The sequence below is a fragment of the Colias eurytheme genome, chromosome 6, assembly GCF_061535395.1.
Source record: "Colias eurytheme isolate Ceu_HAF_F1 chromosome 6, ilColEury1 Martin Lab GWU primary, whole genome shotgun sequence".
Lineage (NCBI taxonomy): Eukaryota > Metazoa > Arthropoda > Insecta > Lepidoptera > Pieridae > Colias > Colias eurytheme.
Window position 1 is genome coordinate 3,591,508 of NC_142985.1, and position 21,201 is coordinate 3,612,708.

Here is a 21,201-nt window from a genome sequence, read left to right on the forward strand (position 1 = left end):
ATGATTACTTTCACACAGTAGCTTTCAATAAAAGCTTAACTTTGTCTCTAATACTAATGGATTGCTATTAGGCACTGGTTGATATAATCAACTCAACTTGTTCTAACAACGTGTACAGGGATTGTAATGCACTGCCGACTAATCCCTTTGAACTTTATCACAATGGAATAGAGCTTATATTGGAAAAACTGGAGGCTTACGCGTGGGCGACTTCCCCGTCCCTGCAAGGTCACACGCGCCCGGCAAGGGATGGAACAAAATATATAACAGGTGTTTGTGAAAGCCTGGAAAACGGAATCCACTCATACGTTTTGGTAAACATGATGGATGTACGACGGTTTTAGGATGCTTTTATTCGACAGGCATTGTTGTTTTGTACCTACTAGGCATATGCAAACTGTTTTTCTGTGCGAATGTAAATACGCGTAGGTTACTACCGATTGACATGTCAACAGCAGAAAGGTAATTTTCTTTGTAAGCCATATATCAAAACAGTGATAAGGGCACAAATGTATAACAGATTTCAGCTTAACTGAATCACAAAGTCAAGGCGACGTCCTGGCTGCGTCGTGGAAATATGAATTCTATTGTGTTCTATTAAGTGTGAAAATGACTTAATTATTGAATAATAAGGTTAAATGTTTTATCTAGATCGACACCTCGTGTTGTATTTGTGCTAATATTTATTATAGCATCCAACTTTGAATACAGTACATATACTATAAATACTACTACACTTAAATAAACATTCAATTGTTATGTATGTATCATTGAAGTAATTTTCTTACACCTACTTACTTACACTATAATAATATGTACTAAATTGCCGTTTTATAATAACAATTGTTTTATAATAATAAATCAAAACTGAGTATACCAGAAAAGCGAAATGTTGAACATAATTTATTTATCTGATTAATCTTTATACATTTTAATGCTGAAATGTAAACCGCGTATTAATGTAAGCAATTACAACATACAATATTACCAACGCCAGCGCACAAGGCTATTCGCTAAATTTAATTTAATAAGACCATAAGGATATCAACATACATTTTACCGGGTTACCGCGATCTTTCTCGCATATAATTCAACTTCCAGTTTTGTATGTCCTTCCTACTAATATTATAAATGCGAAAGTTTGTGAGGATGTGTGTGTTACTCTGTGTGTTTGTTAATCTATCACGCAAATTCGACTGAACCGATTACAATGAAATTTAGCACACATATAGAGGGTAACTTGGATTAACAAATTAACACATAGGATAGGTTTTATCCCGGAAATCCCACGGGAACGGGACTATGCCGGTGTTGTTAAAACGCGGGCGAAGCCGCGGGCGGAAATATATGTATTTATATATAATTTAATAAGTTTTAAAAACAGCTATTTGAATACATGAATATCCACAAAAAAATTGTGAATTATGATAATATGTTTGTTGCATTATATTGAATAACAATTAATTGCATCTATATTTAGAATTTGTTTTAATAAATTCATTACCATTTAAATATACTAAGCCAGAGATTAAAGCAAGTCCTACTTACTGTCTTATTTTTAATAATAATAAAATTAATTACGTATTTTTAAATAACTTTTACTCGTTGGTTAACAAAGCTTGGATTTATGTATCTAGTAATAGAATAAGAGAATATCGAATGAAAGATAACAATAAGTTTAGGAAATACGCAATAACAAATTAAAAAAAAACATATCGGCCGAATTGATAACCACCGCCTTTTTTTTGAAATCGGTTAATTAAATAAGAATGAAACAAGGAACAAACAGATAATGTAATTGGAAAATATAACGAGGAAAAGATTTAATGAAGCTTTTATAGGTATATGATATAAAATGTAATTTTCCATGTGCTGTCTCCTTTTTCCCGGACGAGCGTGGGTATCACACTGAAACTCAACTCCCACGTTTTTATCCACTGAAAAATCGAATCGATAGCGCCCTTTAGAATTCTCTCGATAAATAACGAGTTTTATATCATATTCTCTAGTGAATCCGCTTCAGTTATTCTTTTACTATTTTCTGATATTACATTTTTTTTGTACATTGGACATTGGAAACATGACTCGAACACCGACAATTCAATTACTCATTTAGTTTAAACCTGTGCTCTTTAATATGAAATACCTACTCTCATGTAATCGGGAGTCCATATCAAAGTCCTTACAGGACAGTATGACCTTTCAAAGTAATCTGATCACTGCTTTCTAAACTGATCCTCCTCAATCTATCGAACTTACCAACAAGAAACACACAAAGTTTGCAGAAATTGATTTGAAAAGCTCCTATTAGCATACGTATTTAAAGTCAGATTGAACTGCGCTTGAAAGCCATATAAATATGTATATCTCAAGAGGCAGTAGCCATCGTGGCGGAACATTGAGGTCCATTGTTTGACAACCTCTCCTTTAAAGTACGTTGTGTGAAGGTTTTTCACGATTATACCCACAGTTTATGCTCTCATGCTTCTGTTATCCTTTTAAGGAAAAATTTAATGAGCCATAAGAAAAAAGGGAAGGCAAGGACGGTCAAGTTGGTTCCCTCCGCTGCTACTTCCAGTACATTAGATCACGAAAATACGCTTTCGTTAACACTATAGCCGTACTGCAAATTAAGCAGACTAGACATTGACAAATAAAGCTACAAATGGCACAGTTGCAGCAATTTGGAAGTATCACGCTAACATTTTGAGGGCTTTTTGTTTCCTCTACTGCGTCATTTGCCATTCATGGAATACCGCAATGCCTTGTCACCTATAAACATACTGACCTCACGCTGTCCCTAGCGTCCCCTACAAAAGCCCTCTACATTGTGATTTCAAAGCACATAATCTAGAGGTAAGCGTTCATTAACATAATATCGACGTCAACTCTAGGTTCTTTAATAACTCTATGCTCATTAATATTTGAACCATCTACAAAAATTGTTGCCGCGTGTACATGCAATTAAAATTATAATAATCTGTAAATTTGCAAATGTTTTTTTTTTTGTAAATTTAAATTGACCATGTTTACATAATTTGTATATCAGTAAAGGGAGAGAACGTCACCGTCCTCTGTGTATTTTTAATTTTATTCTTAGGCTATGTGTGATCGAACAAGGCGGTATTTTGTTTTACTTCAAAACGAGGCTATTTAAACTTGTATTTTGTGCCAATCAGTTACGTATCGACTTGCAGCAATTTCGTCATCGTTCAATGCATCGAATTTTAAGAATAATTGGATCAAAATAAACTCCAGCAAAAACTTCATGTCTCTTAAAAAAATCCACGAGAAGAAAATTAGTTGTGGAAGATTTCCACTTCTTCACCGACATCGTAATACTGGTATAGCATAATGCTCACAGACATGTATAGATACATGTCTGTGAGCATAATATATTTACATAGTTTTGCATATATCCCAAACCAATGACCATCGATGCAATAATTCGACACTATCTTCGCGATATTTATATCTTATTGTTAGACATGATCACTTATCATCCCGGTTCCCTTGTTTACCCCGTCACATTAAAAGACCTACCTAGGTCATTAATAAAAGTGAATTCACTTGCCATTATGTCGCCGTTGACGCACGGTTATCAAACAAACATGATGCATTACGCGTTTCATACTTTCTCCATTAAAACAACATCAGAACCAATGGATATTGGATAGCGATTACGTAAAAATCGAGGCCATGAGGGCTGGTGACGTGTGTTATGTAAATCATCAGCTATCACCATGCATACTATACATATACTAATATTATAAAGCCGAAGAGTTTGTTTGCCTGTTTGAACGCGCTAATCTCAGGAACTACTGGTCCGGTTTGAAAAATTATTTCGATGTTATATAGTCCATTTATCCAGGAAGGCTACAGGCTATAAGTATATCGTTACGCTAAGACCAACAGGAGCGGAGCAATGCGGGTGAAACCGCGGGGTACAGTTAGTAGACAATATAATGCTCAGTTTCTTTCAATACATATTATGACGTTTGAAATTACTTCTTTACTTATTCAACCGCTATTGCAATTGGCATCACAAGAACACCAAAGAATAAAATTGTTTAGGTAAAGGTTGCTACAGTTAAATTGTAGAATAATTAATTAATTTTCACTTCACGTTATCAGTACTTATTTTCCGTGTAGAAAGACTTTACAAAACCGGAATGTCATGTTAATCCAAGGATATTTTTAAATAGTTTTGCAGGAAATTATTTTTAAGTATCGAATTTCAAATGTCTAGATAAAATTATTTTATTTCTGGAGATAATAGTGCGGTTCACGAGTACACTAGACATTGACTGTTAGAATAAAACATATATCTAATAATTCTTATGTTATGGTGCTATCTCTACCGTTAACTCAAGAACGCTACCAAAGAGCTAATACTATGTATTGTAATCTCGTCGTCGTCGTTGGCCTATTTTATCTATGGTAGATTATACATGCAGTTACATTATTTTTAATTACGATTGTAATGTAAAGATTATGTAATTAACATTGGTGTTATCATTGTTAGCAGGTAGCAGCTGTTGACGACCACAGTAGCACGCCGTCCGGCCACTTTTGTTCACACCCCCGCTCCTTTCACCCTCTCCAAGATTGCTGCCACCATGGGTCGGAAGAAAATACAAATATCTCGGATTACGGATGAACGGAATCGACAGGTACGTCATTTATTTTTAAATGTTAAAAAAATATTTAAACTTTTTTCTCTTGCAAGCAACACACACTTGCTTTTTTATGGTGAAAATTTTGACTAATTAATTCTATAAACGTTATGCTACGTTAGATTTAATCTACGATGACGTCTGGACGTTTTTATTAAGTTAGAAAACATAACAAATTTAATTTACTTAATGTTCTGAAAATATTTATCTTTTTTATTACATTTTTATGACGTACGCCTATACGTAGTCGCTTATTTTAAACCTTAGGACCATATGCTACTAATATTAACTTAGCAAAAATATTTTAATAAATAAAGAGTAATTAAGCGCTAGTTCACAGCTTTATTCCACCTTAATTAGTACGAAACAAGGTTACAAATGGAGTGACCTTAAGTTATGCTCCGACTAGGGCATGAATATCGGAATCTCGGAATCTCGCAATATCGGAATCTCGGAATAAAAATTGCGATATTACAATTCCGATACTGAGTGATCCAATATCGTTATATCGGAATTAAGATTTTTTTTATTCAGTGCTAAATCATTAAGTTGAGGTTAAAATTTGCGGCAATTTAAATAATTAGGCAGATTTAAAAAAAGATATAGGTTTATTGGTGATTGAAATGACGCATTTCAGTATGCCTATCTCACTCTTTCACAGCGTATAACTCACTTGCTTATTCGCTCGCACAGAGAAACAAAGCGTCTTACCTGCTGTGTGCATCAGTCACTTTCATGAACTGTGAGAGTTAAGAGTTAAACACCTCTTAACTCTGTGTGTGTTTTCTGGCGACCTTGTCAAAGGCCTATGAGAAATCGGTATAAATTGCGTCGACTTGGTACCTAATCAACTGCCTCAATTAGGTAACTTACATATGAGATAAGATTTGTATTTGTGGACTTTTTAGCCAGGAAACCATGTTGGAATTCAGAAAGAAGAGTATAGAGATGCTTGTAGAGTACATCATAAACCATTGATTCAAAAACCTTTGACAAGGTAGAAAGAATGGAGATTTGGCAAAAATTTGAAATGAGCTCACGATTGCCACTCTTAAAAATGGGAACAATTCGAGCTTGTTTACAAACTGATGGAAACAAACCATTATTTAGGGAAGTATTAAAAATTAGTGACAGGGGAACAGACAGCACGTCTGCACAACGGGAAAGAAATATGGGCGGGACATTGTCTGGACCTGGCCCTTTGATCGGGTCCAGGGCCAGTAGTGCTATTTTAATTGAATGATATTGAGAATGTACTGAGCACAGAAGTTACGTTGGATGCATTATAGGTAAAGCCATATATTTGTAGTCCATGTGTTGTGTAGGTTTGAAGACAGAGAAGAAATACTTGCCAAATAGGTCACTTATATCTTTCGGGTTATTACTAGGTAACACTACCTTTTAGTGTTGTTGTAGTTAAATTTGTATTTTAGCAGTAAAACAACTAGTCGTGTAATAAATCAAACAGTTATATAATTTTTTATATTTTTAAAATTGTATTGCTTAAAACATGTTTATTTTGAGTCAGTTAAATTAAGTTGTTTAGCAGTAAAATAACTATTTTCATACTAAATAAAAGATTATGATTATAATACGTTTTTAATTAATTAAATCCACCTTTTTAACATATATGTATGTCCAATTCCGATATCAATATCGGAATTCCGATATTGAGCTCAAATATCGGAAATCAATATCGGAATTCAAAACTATTCCGATATTACATGCCCTAGCTCCGACCCAACAGATGCGAGAGCGTATCAAGCCATTGCGAATATTATCGCGTAGGGACAATGACCGCGGGTACTGTAATTTATTAATTGTACGATTACACTATATTATAACCAACCAGCTTATTTAGAACTACATAAGTTCGCCAAGTGTGATATCCGGTGACTTATGTCATTTTTAAATTATATCAACATTCGAAAATTGAACGCAAATTTCCAAGAATTTACAAAAACTTCCCTTTTCGGTATACACAAAAAATATTTCGGGCCTTGAAACACATTTTTAATGACGTTAATTTGTGCGTTAATTGAATGTAACTTAAATACAATGTTACTTTCAATTGAAGGAAACTCAATGATTAAATTTATTATTTATCAAACAATGCGCTTTACATATAATACGGAATATTACATTTTAATTCGTAACGATTCTGCGTAACCAATGATATATTAATTTTATTGTTCATGACCTAATAAATACAGTCGTACGCACCTTTTACTTACGTCGCAAATTCTTCGTAAAAATATTCCAGTAAGATCTGTTTCAGCCGACGCGTTTTACCGTGCTTACTCATCCTTAAACCACAAGAAGGAATATTATTACGACGGCATTTCATCGAATCTTCTGTTTACGCAACCTAAATTTATTTATTTGTACTTTCAGGTGACGTTCAACAAAAGAAAATTTGGAGTGATGAAAAAAGCTTACGAGTTGAGCGTCCTTTGCGATTGCGAAATTGCTCTCATTATATTCAGCTCCAACAATAAGTTGTATCAATATGCTAGCACGGATATGGACAAGGTAATTGCTTTAATTATATTAATCCAAAACAGATATCAAAATGTCAATTATTATTTAACAGGGCATAAATACGGTAGAAATGTCTGTGTGTATTTACTTAATGAATTGCAAACTTGATAGGTGGAGGCTACAACTTATTTAAAAAATGAAAAAACAATTATCATTAAAACAAAATTGTTTGTACGACATGCCTATTAATATTTTGAGCGGCGAAACACCGCTTTCAATGTAACAATGTCTTTATCGCAATTAATTTTGAGGTTTATCACATGTTTGTACCAGTTTTGAGTGGTTGCATTGAAATTGGCATCACAATACCCATATTTTTTTTCAATCCAATTATATATTTCTTAAGTGCATTTATACAGTAAATACATGTAATAATATTTTAATTTCAGGTGTTATTGAAATACACAGAGTATAACGAGCCGCACGAATCGCTGACGAATCGGAACATCATCGAGGTACATTAAGTACGGCGTCATCTGTGTGCCCGTGATCGCAATGCAATGTCCATGCAATATTGACTTATCCCATTAACCGCGTGCTTATACTCACAAAACCTTTTGCATACATTTGTTACTAAAATTGAATAGTTACGTGATATACTAATCAATATAAACTCGACAGAATCCCGAACCTCCAAAGACAATGTTCAATCCACATCGTAGACGCAAACATAGAATAAACACGATCCTATAAAAACCAGCATGCCTGTTTATTTCCTGTTAGAAAAACTAAGGAGTACAAGAGACCAGACACCGCGTCGTATTTTAACAGTTTATGATCAGCCACCCCAAATATTTATGTTATTTTTTCCTCGTACAGCATGGGTTTTGTAAATAATTTGTGTTTATTTGAATTAACCGCGCCTACCTGATGGCGATCCGATGCAAGGGTAAAGTCAGTGTTGTATCATTGCATTCGACACTACACACATATGTACGCTAAAAAGTTTACACGTACAATTAGATAGAAACCGCTTGTAGTTTTGAAGCACTTTTTATTTTACCCTCCTTTACATACTAAAACAGAAATATACTTTTCAAATAACGTTTGTAGTTTGTACAGAGGGTGTTAAATAATGAGTTTTGAGCATGCTAACAGTCGAGTCGATAGTTTAAGTACTTGGCTCGTCAAGCCACCTGAGCTCGTTTCGCTGACACTTACAGGCCCTAACGAAGAAAGAGCATAAGAATGGAGTGATGTCACCGGACAGTCCCGAAGCAGAGCCCGAATACAACCTGACCCCCCGCACCGAAGCCAAGTACTCGAAAATTGATGAGGAATTCCAAATGATGATGCAAAGGAACCAGTTGAACGGCAGCAGAGTCGGTGTGGGCGTCACTGGAAGCAACTACAACCTGCCCGTCAGCGTCCCAGTCGGAAGTTACGATCAGTCGCTCTTACAAGCTAGTCCTCAGATGCACCCCTCTATTAGTCCACGGCCTTCGTCTTCGGAAACTGATTCTGGTAAGTTTCATGATTGACGTTACGTGTTGTATTGTTTTTATTTTTCATCGTTAATTTTTCGATTGTTTAAAATACGAATTTTGAGTAGAGAGTAATATTGTCACAGATTAAAAGCAACAAATATTAAAAATTTCATTTATCGATTAAATCACCCAGCACCTTTATCTACCATCTAACTAGCTTCCCCCTTCCAGTATACCCCAGCGGCGGAATGCTCGAGATGTCGAACGGCTACCCGGGCTCGGGGTCCCCGCTGGGCGCGAGCTGCACGCCCTCCCCCTCCCCCGGGCCCGCGCCGTCCCCGCGGCACGCGCACAAGCACGCGCACGCGCCGCCGCCGCACCACTCGCCGCGGCACAGCAACCTGCGCGTCGTTATACCCACCGCCATGCCGCCGCAACAGGATGATATATCGTATACTGGAGAGGTGCGTATTGGTCACTGCCCCCCCATAAAAAGAAAAGAACTATAGGGGGGAATCTAATATATATTATAAAGGCGAAAGTTTGTAAGGATGTATGGATGTATGGATGCATGGATGTATGGATGTTTGTTAGAACCGATTACAATGAAATTTAGCACACATATAGAGGGTAACTTGGATTAACACATAGGATTGTTTTTATCCCGGAAATCCCACGGGAACGGGAACTATGCGGGTTTTCCTTTGCAAACGCGGGCGAAGCCGCGGGCGGAAATCTAGTATAAAATAAATAGTAAAATCTTGTATCAACTTACTGGTCAATCCGTGGTCAGTTCAAAAAGTAACACTTTTAAACAGTCGACAATAGTAATCAACTGATACATTCCTGGATCATTTTTGAGAATTATTGCAAGTCTACTTATTTGTTAACAATTAAATATGATCAAATGTAATGAAAACTCGATCATTCTAGTGTTAGCGGATATCGAGTGAAATTAACTATTGATTAATAATATCCTTTCGACATTAATTTAATCGATAATGTTACTGCCAGTTTATCGGTAGAGTGACAGAAGACGAAAGGAAAGTTCCATTGATATCTAAAAAAACATTTAGCAGAACCGCTTTGCCATGGTGACGTATCAAAATTGAAAGTAAATGCAAATATCCTTCAGATTTTCGAAAAAGGTGGTGGTCAACCTCATAAACAAAATATGGTTATAAAATAAAAATGTACATAAAAAGAGAATCATAAACATGTCTGCATTGAATATTTATTCTTTTAGTATTTTAAACGATAGTTTTACTGCATAAGATAAACCTGGTTAATTTATTCAAATGATTAATATGTAGAATTGCCGTTAACTGGTATGTAATGACCTATAAGAATTCTTCTATAATAAAGTTTTCCATACTTAGTAAAATGCCACGAAGATGAAACAGATTCTTCTGGTCAAATACAGTTTTGGTCTTTGACAAGTCTACATCAAGTTCAAGATATCCTAAAACTATTGTTTTCAAGGTCTGAATAATTATGCCATAGCATTTCTTTGCTTATAGGAATGTTTTGTCAAATCTTGAGTTCTGCCTCTTATACCCTTGATTAAAACACCTCAAGTTATTACATACCTTTTGGTTATATGTAATAACATTTGACCAATCATGAACCTTTGATTGAAAAAGTGTTTTCAGGATTCTGACTATCCTGCCTTTTCTTATGGCAGTAGTGTAAAAGTCTTCCTCAATCCTGCCTTTCCTTATAGCAGGTCTATAAAAACATTGTCCATACATTCCAGACACCGCTAAGCTACTCAGGACTCGGAAACTTTGGACCACAGGACTTCAGCATGAGCTCGGACATGGGGATCGGGCTGTCGTGGGGCGCGCACCAGCTGCAGACACTACAGCACAATAGGTACATGTCTGTGCCCAATTTTACTAATTATTTTTTTTCTATACTAAGTTCCTTTCATATCATTAGTTTGTCATCTTTTTCATACATGTCCGTGCCCAATTTTACTAATTTATTTTTTCAAGCTAAGCTCCTAAAATGTCATTAGTTAGTATTTTTCCTTGATGCACGGAATCGTTAATCATATTAATATATACAGATGTTTATAAGCTATAATGAGTTGTTTTTTTATGCATTAAATTTTTGAAAATTTATCATAAAAATTAGCATAACAGAACATAACTTCTCAAAATAACGCGAAGAAAAATGGTCGAATAAAAATAAAAAATATGCTCCGCCGAGACAGCTTGCGCTGCCGTGACCAGGATTCGAACCTGGGTTACTACGGCCACAACGTAGGGTCCTAACCACTAGACGATCACGGCTATCGGAGCAGATATTAGAATGTTCAAAATAATTTATAGCATTCGACAAAGTTACATTACTTTTCACGCTTCACTCGTTTTAACCTAAAAACTTCTTAACGTACCTCTTTTTCATGATCAACGAGCTACGTAAAAAACTAATTGCTTTCCGACGAGGCGTGATGTTTAACCATTCTACTTTATAATTTATTTTCTATGCTAATATCGTTAATGAATAATGCATAATATCGTACTATAAGATATTTAAATAGATGATACAAAATACACGTTGATGTTAAAACCTCATAATTATCTTATAGTTTTTCCTTATTGTCGTAAAAAGTTATAATTATGCAGTGTAATTATTTTTAAACTAATTCATTCTATATAAATGAGAATATATTAATTTATTTGAGAACTCCAATCGATTTGAAATGAAAATAAATTAAAACATGCAATCACATTATTACCTTCCATACTACATTTCCATATTTTCAACGCATGATTGCATTAGTTCTTATCAACAAATTTATACGTCTGAAGTACATATATCGCTAATCCATAATAATTTATGTGAAACTGAATATCTGCAGATAATATATTTTCAATTAGCATACAGCAATACATTTAGTGTAACTTTATAGAAATAATATATATTTATTTAAGGATATAATTGGCTATTAACAAAATTGTGTTAAGACAATTTAACAAAATTGTTTATTCATAGCAATAATAAAAAATAAGTTTATTCTCATTAGTATGGTTGTCATTTCCTTGAAATGCGCTCAAAATATCGATATCTCTTCAGACGTATGAATTATAAGCTTAACTGCCAATATATATTCATAAAGACTATAATCATAATATTTAATATATTTGTTGTTGTTTATTTGACCACTCACTTTACAGTTCTATGATAAATGTGTAATATCATTTAAATACTTTCCTAATTTGGAGTAAACAGTTATTCCTAATAAATCAGTATTAAAAAAACATCAACAGATACACAAATTTCACCTTATTTTCGATAGTAGGTATTCACTTGTGTTTTGTCGAAACAGCCTATAATATAAAGTATTTTTAAGGCTCTACGGCCTACGCCTCTACAAGTGTGGTGGTCTATCATCAGGCGACCCGTTGCCCATTTAAACATAAAACAGTTTGGTGACAGACTGACGGACAATCAGACAGCAAAGTCTAGTCTAGTCGTGATAGCGTCCTAGATAGACAGACAGTTACCGAAGTCTATGTAATAGAGTCACCTTGTACTCTCTTGGTACTGAACCCTAAAAATCATAGCTACAAGAACAATCAATACCTTGCCTGGAAGAGATCACTTTTAAGTGATATGGCCGCCTAATAAACTATACTGTTTTTAAAGTGAAACTTTTATTACATCGTCTCAAACTTTTTGGTCTGTGTAGCGCATGTCGCGTGTATCGCGGCTGTCGAGTAGGTATACCTACTCGGCAGCCGACCATCACGCGACATGCGCTACACAAAGCAGAGTTCGGAACCGTTCGAACAGTTTCACTTTTACCGTGGTTTCATAAAACCACACAACATTTTTATTTGTTTTGTATACTTATATGTATTAGCAATAAGTTTTATATGTATAGTTTTATTGAAGAGTAATAAATAAAATCAATGACCAAAGTTACGTTTACAGTAGCAGCCTGCCGGTGCTGGGCGGGGGCACGCCGCCGCCGGCCGCGTCGCCCAGCAACGTGAAGATCAAAGCGGAGCCGGTGTCGCCGCCGCGCGCGCCCGACCACCTGCACCGCGCGCCGCCCGCCGCGCCGCAGCCCGCGCACCTCGCGCCCGGACTTGATGGTGAGGGACATAAATAACAATGTTTAGTATACACACACTACAAATACGCTATACAAAGATTAGTGCTATTAAATATTTTGATAGCACTACTAAATCACAAACCACATATTTTTAGATGTTGTATAATCATTGAAAGTTTAATTATATACCACAAATTATTGAATAAAGATATACTTATTTTGAGCTACTTACATATTCAGATAAACACAGACAGTATTAAATAATGCACTGTCACAAAATTAAACCTTTCACCTTCTGAGTTCTGGCACAGGTTCTGGTTACCATTAAGCCAACAAACACGTTCAGTGTACACTATTAGTATTCACTATAATACATACACGACAAAGTTTTATTATGTATTATTTACCATCATTTGAAATCGTAACATATTGTTATTTGGTATCTACTATCTATTGAACAAAATATTGTAATTCTCTTCTTTATCTCTCTTCAACCTTTCTTTCTCATTCATCACCAGATTTTATGAATGTCGATATATTTTGCAGGCCAAGACATGCGACACAACGCCGTCCCGCTGGACTACGAGCAGCCCCACACGAAGCGGCCGCGGATCGAGGGCTGGGCCACATAGCTAGGCTATGAGGCCTTCGGTCCCTACCCGAGGCCCCTCCACCCGCACTGCTAGAGCCTCGGGGGCCCAGGCCTCGCGAGCCCTCGCGAACGAGCTTCGACCTTACCGTCCTGCTCATAAACGCTCTTTTCCCACGGTGCTGCAGGTAACCTCCGGTGCTGCGACACCCGGCGCTCCGGGAAAGGCCCCCCCTCCCCCCACCCCTCCCCTAGATCGGTGTTTGCAATGTTCACGACCCTTATACGTAATCGATGTTACACGCCATCACCCCAGTAGCGACTTCTGTTCGAAATTGAACCCTACGCGTACGTAGATAGATTTCTAATTTCCTCTGTATATAGATGTTATATGTGCAATCCGTGCCATTGTCTGTTTAGCTTAAATGTTAGTCAATTTAAAATTAGTCACGATAAGAAACAGTCGATATTGCGATCGGCGAGTGAACTGTTATAAGCAGCCGGAAGGAGTGAAGTGCGCAGAGTGCGACAGACCGCAGACATTTGTGCGAGTGCGAAAGAGACGGACGCTGTTGACTTTGTGTTAGTGTTTTATAGTTTTTTTGTGCCATTTTAAAATATCATAGTGTGACATCCGAACTTTGAATCTTTGTAAATTAAGTGTAGCATCATCACAGAAGATAATAAGTTATGTATTGGAAAATGTACTTTATGTATTGACATATTTATACACGAAAATAATATTGATATTTACACAATATGTATACACGTCCCGTTAGGTACGAATGTTATGTATTGTAAGTAGGTAATGTTAGCTAGATACGAGTATATAAATGTACCACACGAAGCTTTAAAATTCTTATGATAACTCGCACCTTAAGCAGTTTCGTCTTGTAAGTGAACACGATATACTGTAATTAGACTCCTTTCAAACTCTACAAATCTTCTAATTGATCTCATTTGGATCACAGTTTCCATCAGAGAAGTCAAAAATGCGGGCATCATCCAGACCAAATATTGAAGTCAATTTAAAATCATAATTCATTGTGTATGAGCGTACTTGTAAAGTACATGTTAGTGTTTAGTGGCTATAATTGGGTACTAACGTATGGTGAAGCTTGTTGTTATATATTACATTTTGTTAATGTGATCTGAAGCGTAATCACACACTCATAATACTATAAGCTTTAACACAAAAATATATTTTCACAAACAAAATATTTTGATAGCACTACAAAATCACAAACCACATATTTTTAGATGTTGTATAATCATAAAAGTTTAATTATATACCACAAATTATTGAATAAAGATATACTTATTTTGAGCTACTTCCTATGTCATATTAAAAATATGCATATATTTAACAAAATGTATCCTAAAAATAACCTATTTTGCTTTTTAATTTGGACCACTTGTAATCTTCACACTGTAGTTGCCTTGTTCACAGTGCCTAAGTGTACCCATATTTAAAACTTTGTAATATATTCGTAACGTGTATACATTATCTCATTCACATTTTATAAAGAAATATTAAGAGAATGTTATTGAAACCTTTGCTAATCGTTTCAAATCAATGTCGTATTCACGTATTTTATTTAATTTGTACGAACTAAGTATGTAAATATAAAACTATACGATTGTTGTTATATGTAAAAATCACTATTTTAATACTTGTGTAGATATATCATAGTCAGTAATACTTCAAATCACAATAACAAAATGATATATTTGTTGAATTTGTACAGGGAAGTATCCAGTTTGAAGTTCAAAAGTCTGAACGAGTAAGAAATGTATTTTCACATTGTATAATATACACAACTAGTTAAAATGTAATATTTTAATACCGATGCATAATAAACGTTGTCCCGAATGTCGGGAAATATTCTTATAAAAAATGTTAGCATGATTGTGATACTGATACTGCACTCTAAGATTCATATTCTTTAAAATTGTTAACTTTCGTTGAAATTAAGATCTTTCTCGATTGTTCCTAAAAGTTCCTTTCATATCTATGTGTGCTATATTCGTTAAAATTTGCTCAAATTTTTATTTGGCCAATATTATATTATAATATTTTATATGTGTTACTAAACCCATCTTATTTATTGCATAATAATATTCAGTTGAACTATACTTCCTATAAATATTTAAATATTGTTATTACGTCTTCTCAATATAAACTAAGAGGCATTCTTAATTTTATTTCATAAAGAAAATAAAAATAAGTAAATGTATGTAGATGTTGCCGATACCTATCACGAACTGCACGAAGTTTCTTAAAAGATTTAACTATATAATATATAATAATATTAATCTGTGTCGGACGATGTCCGAGTAGGACTAAGTATCAATCATTAAATATTATCCATATTTATGTAAAAACATCATAGACTTTATGTCGATTGCACTTGAATTATCGACCTTCTTGTAATATAAAACAGTAAGCTGGTATTGGGAGCATAATTTCCGAGGTTGTGAGATTTGCTATCGGGAATGATTTCACTTATAAATAATTAATATAATATTATATTCATTTCACGCACAACTGTGTTGTGTGTTTTTGTATAAATGGTTTGCTTGGTTTGTTTTTAGATGTACCATTGTGTATGTTTTACCCGTAATATTGCTGTGGCACAATAGCAATAAGCCTCTCGTTGTATTAGTGTGAGATCATTGCATTTATGGAGTTAGTCATAAGTATAAATTATCCGAAACCCTCGGGTTCCGAACATTAGATGTTACGCAATGTTTTTCTGTTTCGACTTTGCTATTGTCTCACAGCTGACGAGAACAACCCAGATAGTAAGTAGGACTATAATACATATCCTTTATGAATACTCAGTCGATTTCACACTTAATCACTCGTAACATCAGTTGTGCAATACATCAGAGATAACAATATTGCTTAGGTAGGTACTAGTTATATTTTCGTTTGAATTTACAAAGAATGCAAAATCTGTTGTATTTTATCGATATTTTTACTGCTAGCCGTGGTGAAACTTTCGATATTTCGAAGGTGTCACGCGGGTTAAGTCATAATGTGTAATTATTTTATAAGATGTGGCCGGGCCAAATAATGCATTATCTAGGTCTTACGGCAGCGCATATTGCGCAGCAGATGTGGTTCTGCCATTTGTATAAATGAATAAACATCTCAGTGGCTGAATGACATATTAATGTTAATGGACAGTGTTAGAAAATTGTTATAAATTATTTTGATGACTGTTCGAAGGATAATAAAGAGTTGGATGTCAATTTCGTTTATTATTTTTGTCTTTACACCCTTAAGTTAAATACACAATAATTTTATTCAGTTACATGGTCACCAAAGATTTTAGAAGCTGTATCCTGTCTCGATTTTTCCAGTGATTTAGATTTTGTCATTTCTATCTTACGTTTCTCAGTACGAATCGGTTTTTCATCTTTCATGAATATGTTTTGGACTTCCTTGTCTAAATCGATACTTGACTGTCTAGAATTCCATGAATCATCAACACCGTTATGAACCACGATCGATTCTTGGTTAATCTGTAATATCTGACTATCGAGAGTATCCGAAGATTCGATGCTTGTGGATCTTGAATTTATTTGTAGTCTATCAACTTCTTTTAAACTATCTTCAGGATAGCCTGTATTGATTAGATCTTCCTTGGATTCAGTACTTTGAGGTCGTATAGTCCGACACCTTCGCGTGAAGCCTCCCATCCATTCTGAGATCAGAGCAGTAGCTGCTATGAGAAACCCGGCGCCAAGTAAGAGGAACATGCCCTGTGTATCCTCTAGAGTCAACCCTTTTTCTTCTAGAGAATTCGATGATATGCTTGTTGATTTTACCTATAAAATTGTAATATTAAGAAACATGATTATTGAAACTTTAAATTTAATGTAATATTTGTACAAAAAAAATTAAAAAAAATAAATTGGTTGTTTGTAAAGTAGGTTTACGATCGAGATGTTTACGTGATAACGTCTTATTGGTGGCAGCGCTCGAGATGAGACGGGAGATCGGTCCGTCTCTCTCTCGTTATACCTGCGATCGCGCTCGTGAGGGTTTGGTGTGACACAAGTTTCACCCGACTAAAACGATTTTAAAAACGTTATCACGTTAAAAAATATATTTTTATTGCAAAGGTCAAAATCCAACCCAGTGATTATAACTTGTTTTCAGTATAGGAAGGGGAAGCACTTTACCGATAAAAGCTTTCCTGTACTACTTCTTTGTATTTCCCAGCGGACTTCATCCGTAATTTTGTCGATAATTCCTGCTTGTAATAATTTCCTTATATCGTTACTCAGTTTTGTAGTGTGTATAGAGTTATTAGGAAAGCCTATAGTCACACCAAATGGGACGAAGCATTCATTAGATATGTGAAGAACGGCCCGTTTTGATCTAAAATTGTTTATAAAAATTATATAAACTGGAAGAAATTCTGTCATTTGAACATATTTGTGTTATAATTTATGTGAAGGGCCAAAGTTAGATCAAATGGTATAGCATTTTAGCGACATCTATCTTTTATAAAACAAAACTTCCAAGTTCTCGCAAAACTTACTCAGCTTTAGAAAAGTTTGACTGTATGAGGTATTCGAGTTCTGCCTTTGATCCCAAAAATGCATATGGCCAGAAAAATGCCTTAGTTATATTCCGAATGCCTGTTCGAATGTCAGGAACTAATTCCACTTTCTTTAGGAGTTTGTTTGTCATCGGATCTGAGGTGTTTATGAACCATCTCTCCCACCCGCCTCTATCTGAAGAAATACAACAAGAACTTTTCAAGTTTTCCTAGAGATTCAGACACTATATTATAAGGCTTTCGGTTTTGGAGATTTTACGTGAATCTTTTAAGTTGTGTGTTATGGTACATATAATTATCTATTATCTAGAGGTAGAGTACATCGCAGTACGGCACGTATCTACAACGTAGATAAACGTATCTACAGCTTACGTCAATCTCATACATTCGTAGTCTATTCTATTGAACGCTACGCTAACAGAAAGCCACTTGCATAGGGGGGCTGGGCGAAAATCCGATCAGGAGAATTATTATTTCAGTAAGTATTCAGATTTTATAATTATTATTACATTGGATCATTAAATAAACTTTAATTAGATTCTTACCTAATGTCCCAACCCGGTAAAACCCACTCAATAGCTGCTGTATGGTATCAACAGTTTCCGGATAAATTGGTAACGTTACGAACGCAATAATACATCCAGTATAGCAACTCGTTATAATAATTGTAAAGAGCCAGTACCATCCTATAATATCAATAATAATAAAGATCTTTAGCATAAGAAAGTGTCTCAGATCTCTACGATGCTGTTTATTTGTGTGCAAATAAGTATTATAATAGTTTTGTAAAGATAAAACTACGTCAAATAATACTTACCACTGAGGTTAACATATTAAGGCTTATACATGCGCTAATAACCTTGACCATACTTGACGGATCTCAAACCTCTCCCGCTGCACCTTCTTTTTTCCTCGCATTTTGTATTTAAAAAGATACCAATCAGTGAAACAAAAAATCCTCGTCAGGGACTGTTGTGTAACTGATAATTTATTAAGCATAAAACTTTCAGAGCTCTAAGTCAGCAGGTTACGAAGTTTATAGAGTATTTGCGGAAAAATCGATGACCACGGCACATTTTTTTTCTAGAAATCTATTAACTTTGGAAAAAATTCCTCGCGAGCAATTAAAGATCAAAGACCATCCTATTTTATATATTTTTTCCGGTATTGTGCTTTATGTTGTACCAGACTTTATAGAGGTTGAACATAGTCGAAATTGCCGGGTAACGCCTTAAAGTGCGTATTAAGTATCAATGGTGAGCCTTACTTATAATATGCTTACCAATTAACAATCTAGTTGTAATCTTTGTGGTCTTGCTCCACGAATTCTTTCCGGCAAAAGTGAAACAATTTGTAAATGTTCCAAAAACATACCAGAACATATTTTCCACCTCACCGCTGTTATTAATTAAATGTCTCAAGGTGTGTTTATCAGAAAATGCTAGAGGAAAAATTCCAATCAAATATGTGAAGGTTAATGCGACCCAAACATGCCAATGGAAAGGACCCAGAATCGCACGATATCTGGAATTGAAAAATCATAAGACAGTCAAAAATATTCGTGAAAATACTTATAAGAGAGGTATCGGTAGGTGTTTATATTACCGTGGAAGCGCTGTAGATGTTAAAGTAATAAAAACAGCACAGTCCTGAGAATGTTGAATACTTAAATCCATGTCCCTCAACCTTTCGCCCGTCACATACAGTCCAGCTACTCCTATATCAGCTTTGCCTTGAGCTATTTCTTTAGCTACTGCATCACCAGATCTAATTAATAACATTATAATTTGTAATCAAATTAGAGTTTATTTGTACTATAGACTACAGTCAATTAATATGAGTCAACATTTTTACCCCAAGTTTGAATCCCGTGGTTCATTTATTTCAATCGAAAAGTTATTCCTTTCAGCTAAAAGTTTAAGAATTCTTATTTCCACACCATCCCATGTCGTTTGAGAATCCCCACTCTTTGTATTAAGGGTCGACCTAAATAGAAAATAGGTAAGTATATGTTAATACTTTTAATTCTGAACAATAAGTTATTTCACACAATTTACCAACCTCTTAAACACAAATGGAGGCTGATTAGCTGCAGCTATAAGAAATCTATGTCCCGAATACCCCTCAGTCATTTTGGTTGGGAACAAGTTCACATTTCTTGAAAACTTCCTATGAGTCCAGGACACGAGGATGCGTGGCTCGCTAGAGCCCAAGCCATCCGTGTACAAATTGTGAGTATACAGTATGTATGGCGCTTCCTACATATTTTATTTTATTTTAATTTAATAGATCAATACATCATACGCTAAATTTCTATAGAAACTTACCAGTGTGTTGTCATCATCTTTAAAGCTCTGACCAATAACAAGTAAATCAATAAAGACCCTGGATTGCGGACCTGATAAAAACTCTTGAACTGCCCATTGTGAGGCATTGGCTACAACAACCACTTTGCTCTTAGGTTGCTTTCCTAGTATCTTTGCACTTCTTTTAACATCATTTAAAAATAGTATGAAATGCAAACACTCCTGATTCGGGTGTAAAAGTTTCGGTTCCTGTAGCGAATCGTTACTATCAATGTAACCATGTACAAATGATACAGGAAACGTTTTAAATAAATTTTGAAAGAGATACGTTTTAGCAGACTTTATCTGACTGTCGTAAAGGAGAACGGGAGTACAATCATTCAAATAAGTTAATGTGATATTTTGTATCAAATGTATAAGGGACGGGGTTTGATCAAAGGCTCCATCTAACTTTAGAAATCGCTCATGCCACAATTCTTCGACAGTTTTTGGGTAACCATGGAAAACAGGATCGGAGGCTCGTTTAGTTATATTTTTATAAATTCGTTCCTCTTTTTCGTTAAAGATTCGATGAGGTCTTTGGTTTTGCTGCTTCATTTTATGGTTTACATTATTTTTATGATGCCTTTCGACTAGTCCACCACGGCTTTTTAATTCTCGCATTGATGGGTAATACTCAATTATTTCCTTGCATTCTACGATATGAATGTAGAGTAGGAATAAACATAATATTTGCATTGTGATGCGTTGATACAAATACTGTCTGTCAAACATCTGAGCAATTCTTTTATATGGTTTGACTTAGACCTTGAATTGAGTTCGTGGAATTTGATCAGGCAGGTGCTATGATTGAAATTACATTTTTTATGAGAACCTTGCCCACTCAATAACAAGTCGTCCTTGATCTAGCTAGGCTTTCAATGATAAGGTTGTCGTTAAAAAATAATAACTAGTTAGTAACAAACTTGCAGTGTGACATTTATATTGTAAAGAAATCATCGTGTTTTAGGTGTATA

The 21,201-nt window shown here is 35.0% G+C and overlaps 2 protein-coding genes and 1 non-coding gene across 8 annotated transcripts in view; 1 reads left to right on the top strand and 2 right to left on the bottom strand.

Moving 5' to 3' along the window:
- Nucleotides 1-16,560, top strand: part of Mef2 (myocyte enhancer factor 2) — a 58,776-nt gene extending 42,216 nt beyond the window's left edge. Inside the window, exons 2-9 of one of the 6 annotated variants that reach the window (XM_090102544.1) lie at nucleotides 4,526-4,673; nucleotides 7,071-7,208; nucleotides 7,607-7,672; nucleotides 8,381-8,681; nucleotides 8,876-9,108; nucleotides 10,401-10,525; nucleotides 12,590-12,753; nucleotides 13,260-16,560. In XM_090102544.1, coding sequence (XP_089958670.1) covers nucleotides 4,620-4,673; nucleotides 7,071-7,208; nucleotides 7,607-7,672; nucleotides 8,381-8,681; nucleotides 8,876-9,108; nucleotides 10,401-10,525; nucleotides 12,590-12,753; nucleotides 13,260-13,345 — 1,167 coding nt within the window. In that variant the 5' untranslated portion in view covers nucleotides 4,526-4,619 and the 3' untranslated portion in view covers nucleotides 13,346-16,560. The remainder of the gene's footprint in view (nucleotides 1-4,525; nucleotides 4,674-7,070; nucleotides 7,209-7,606; nucleotides 7,673-8,380; nucleotides 8,682-8,875; nucleotides 9,109-10,400; nucleotides 10,526-12,589; nucleotides 12,754-13,259) is intronic. The other 5 variants (XM_090102547.1, XM_090102548.1, XM_090102549.1 and 2 more) reach the window with 5 other exon arrangements.
- TRNAH-GUG (transfer RNA histidin (anticodon GUG)) lies at nucleotides 10,870-10,941 on the bottom strand. The gene has a single exon. It is a non-coding gene; the product is annotated as a tRNA-His (tRNA).
- A 51-nt stretch (nucleotides 16,561-16,611) lies between the features above and the next one.
- Nucleotides 16,612-20,923, bottom strand: Ir21a (Ionotropic receptor 21a). The gene is made up of 9 exons (XM_090103344.1): nucleotides 20,207-20,923; nucleotides 19,941-20,137; nucleotides 19,734-19,865; nucleotides 19,485-19,646; nucleotides 19,162-19,403; nucleotides 18,425-18,565; nucleotides 17,859-18,054; nucleotides 17,497-17,695; nucleotides 16,612-17,139 (listed from the first exon to the last, which is right to left on the bottom strand). Exons 1-9 carry the CDS (start codon nucleotides 20,921-20,923, stop codon nucleotides 16,612-16,614), a joined length of 2,514 nt encoding a protein of 837 aa, XP_089959470.1.
- Between the last annotated feature and the right edge of the window lie 278 nt (nucleotides 20,924-21,201).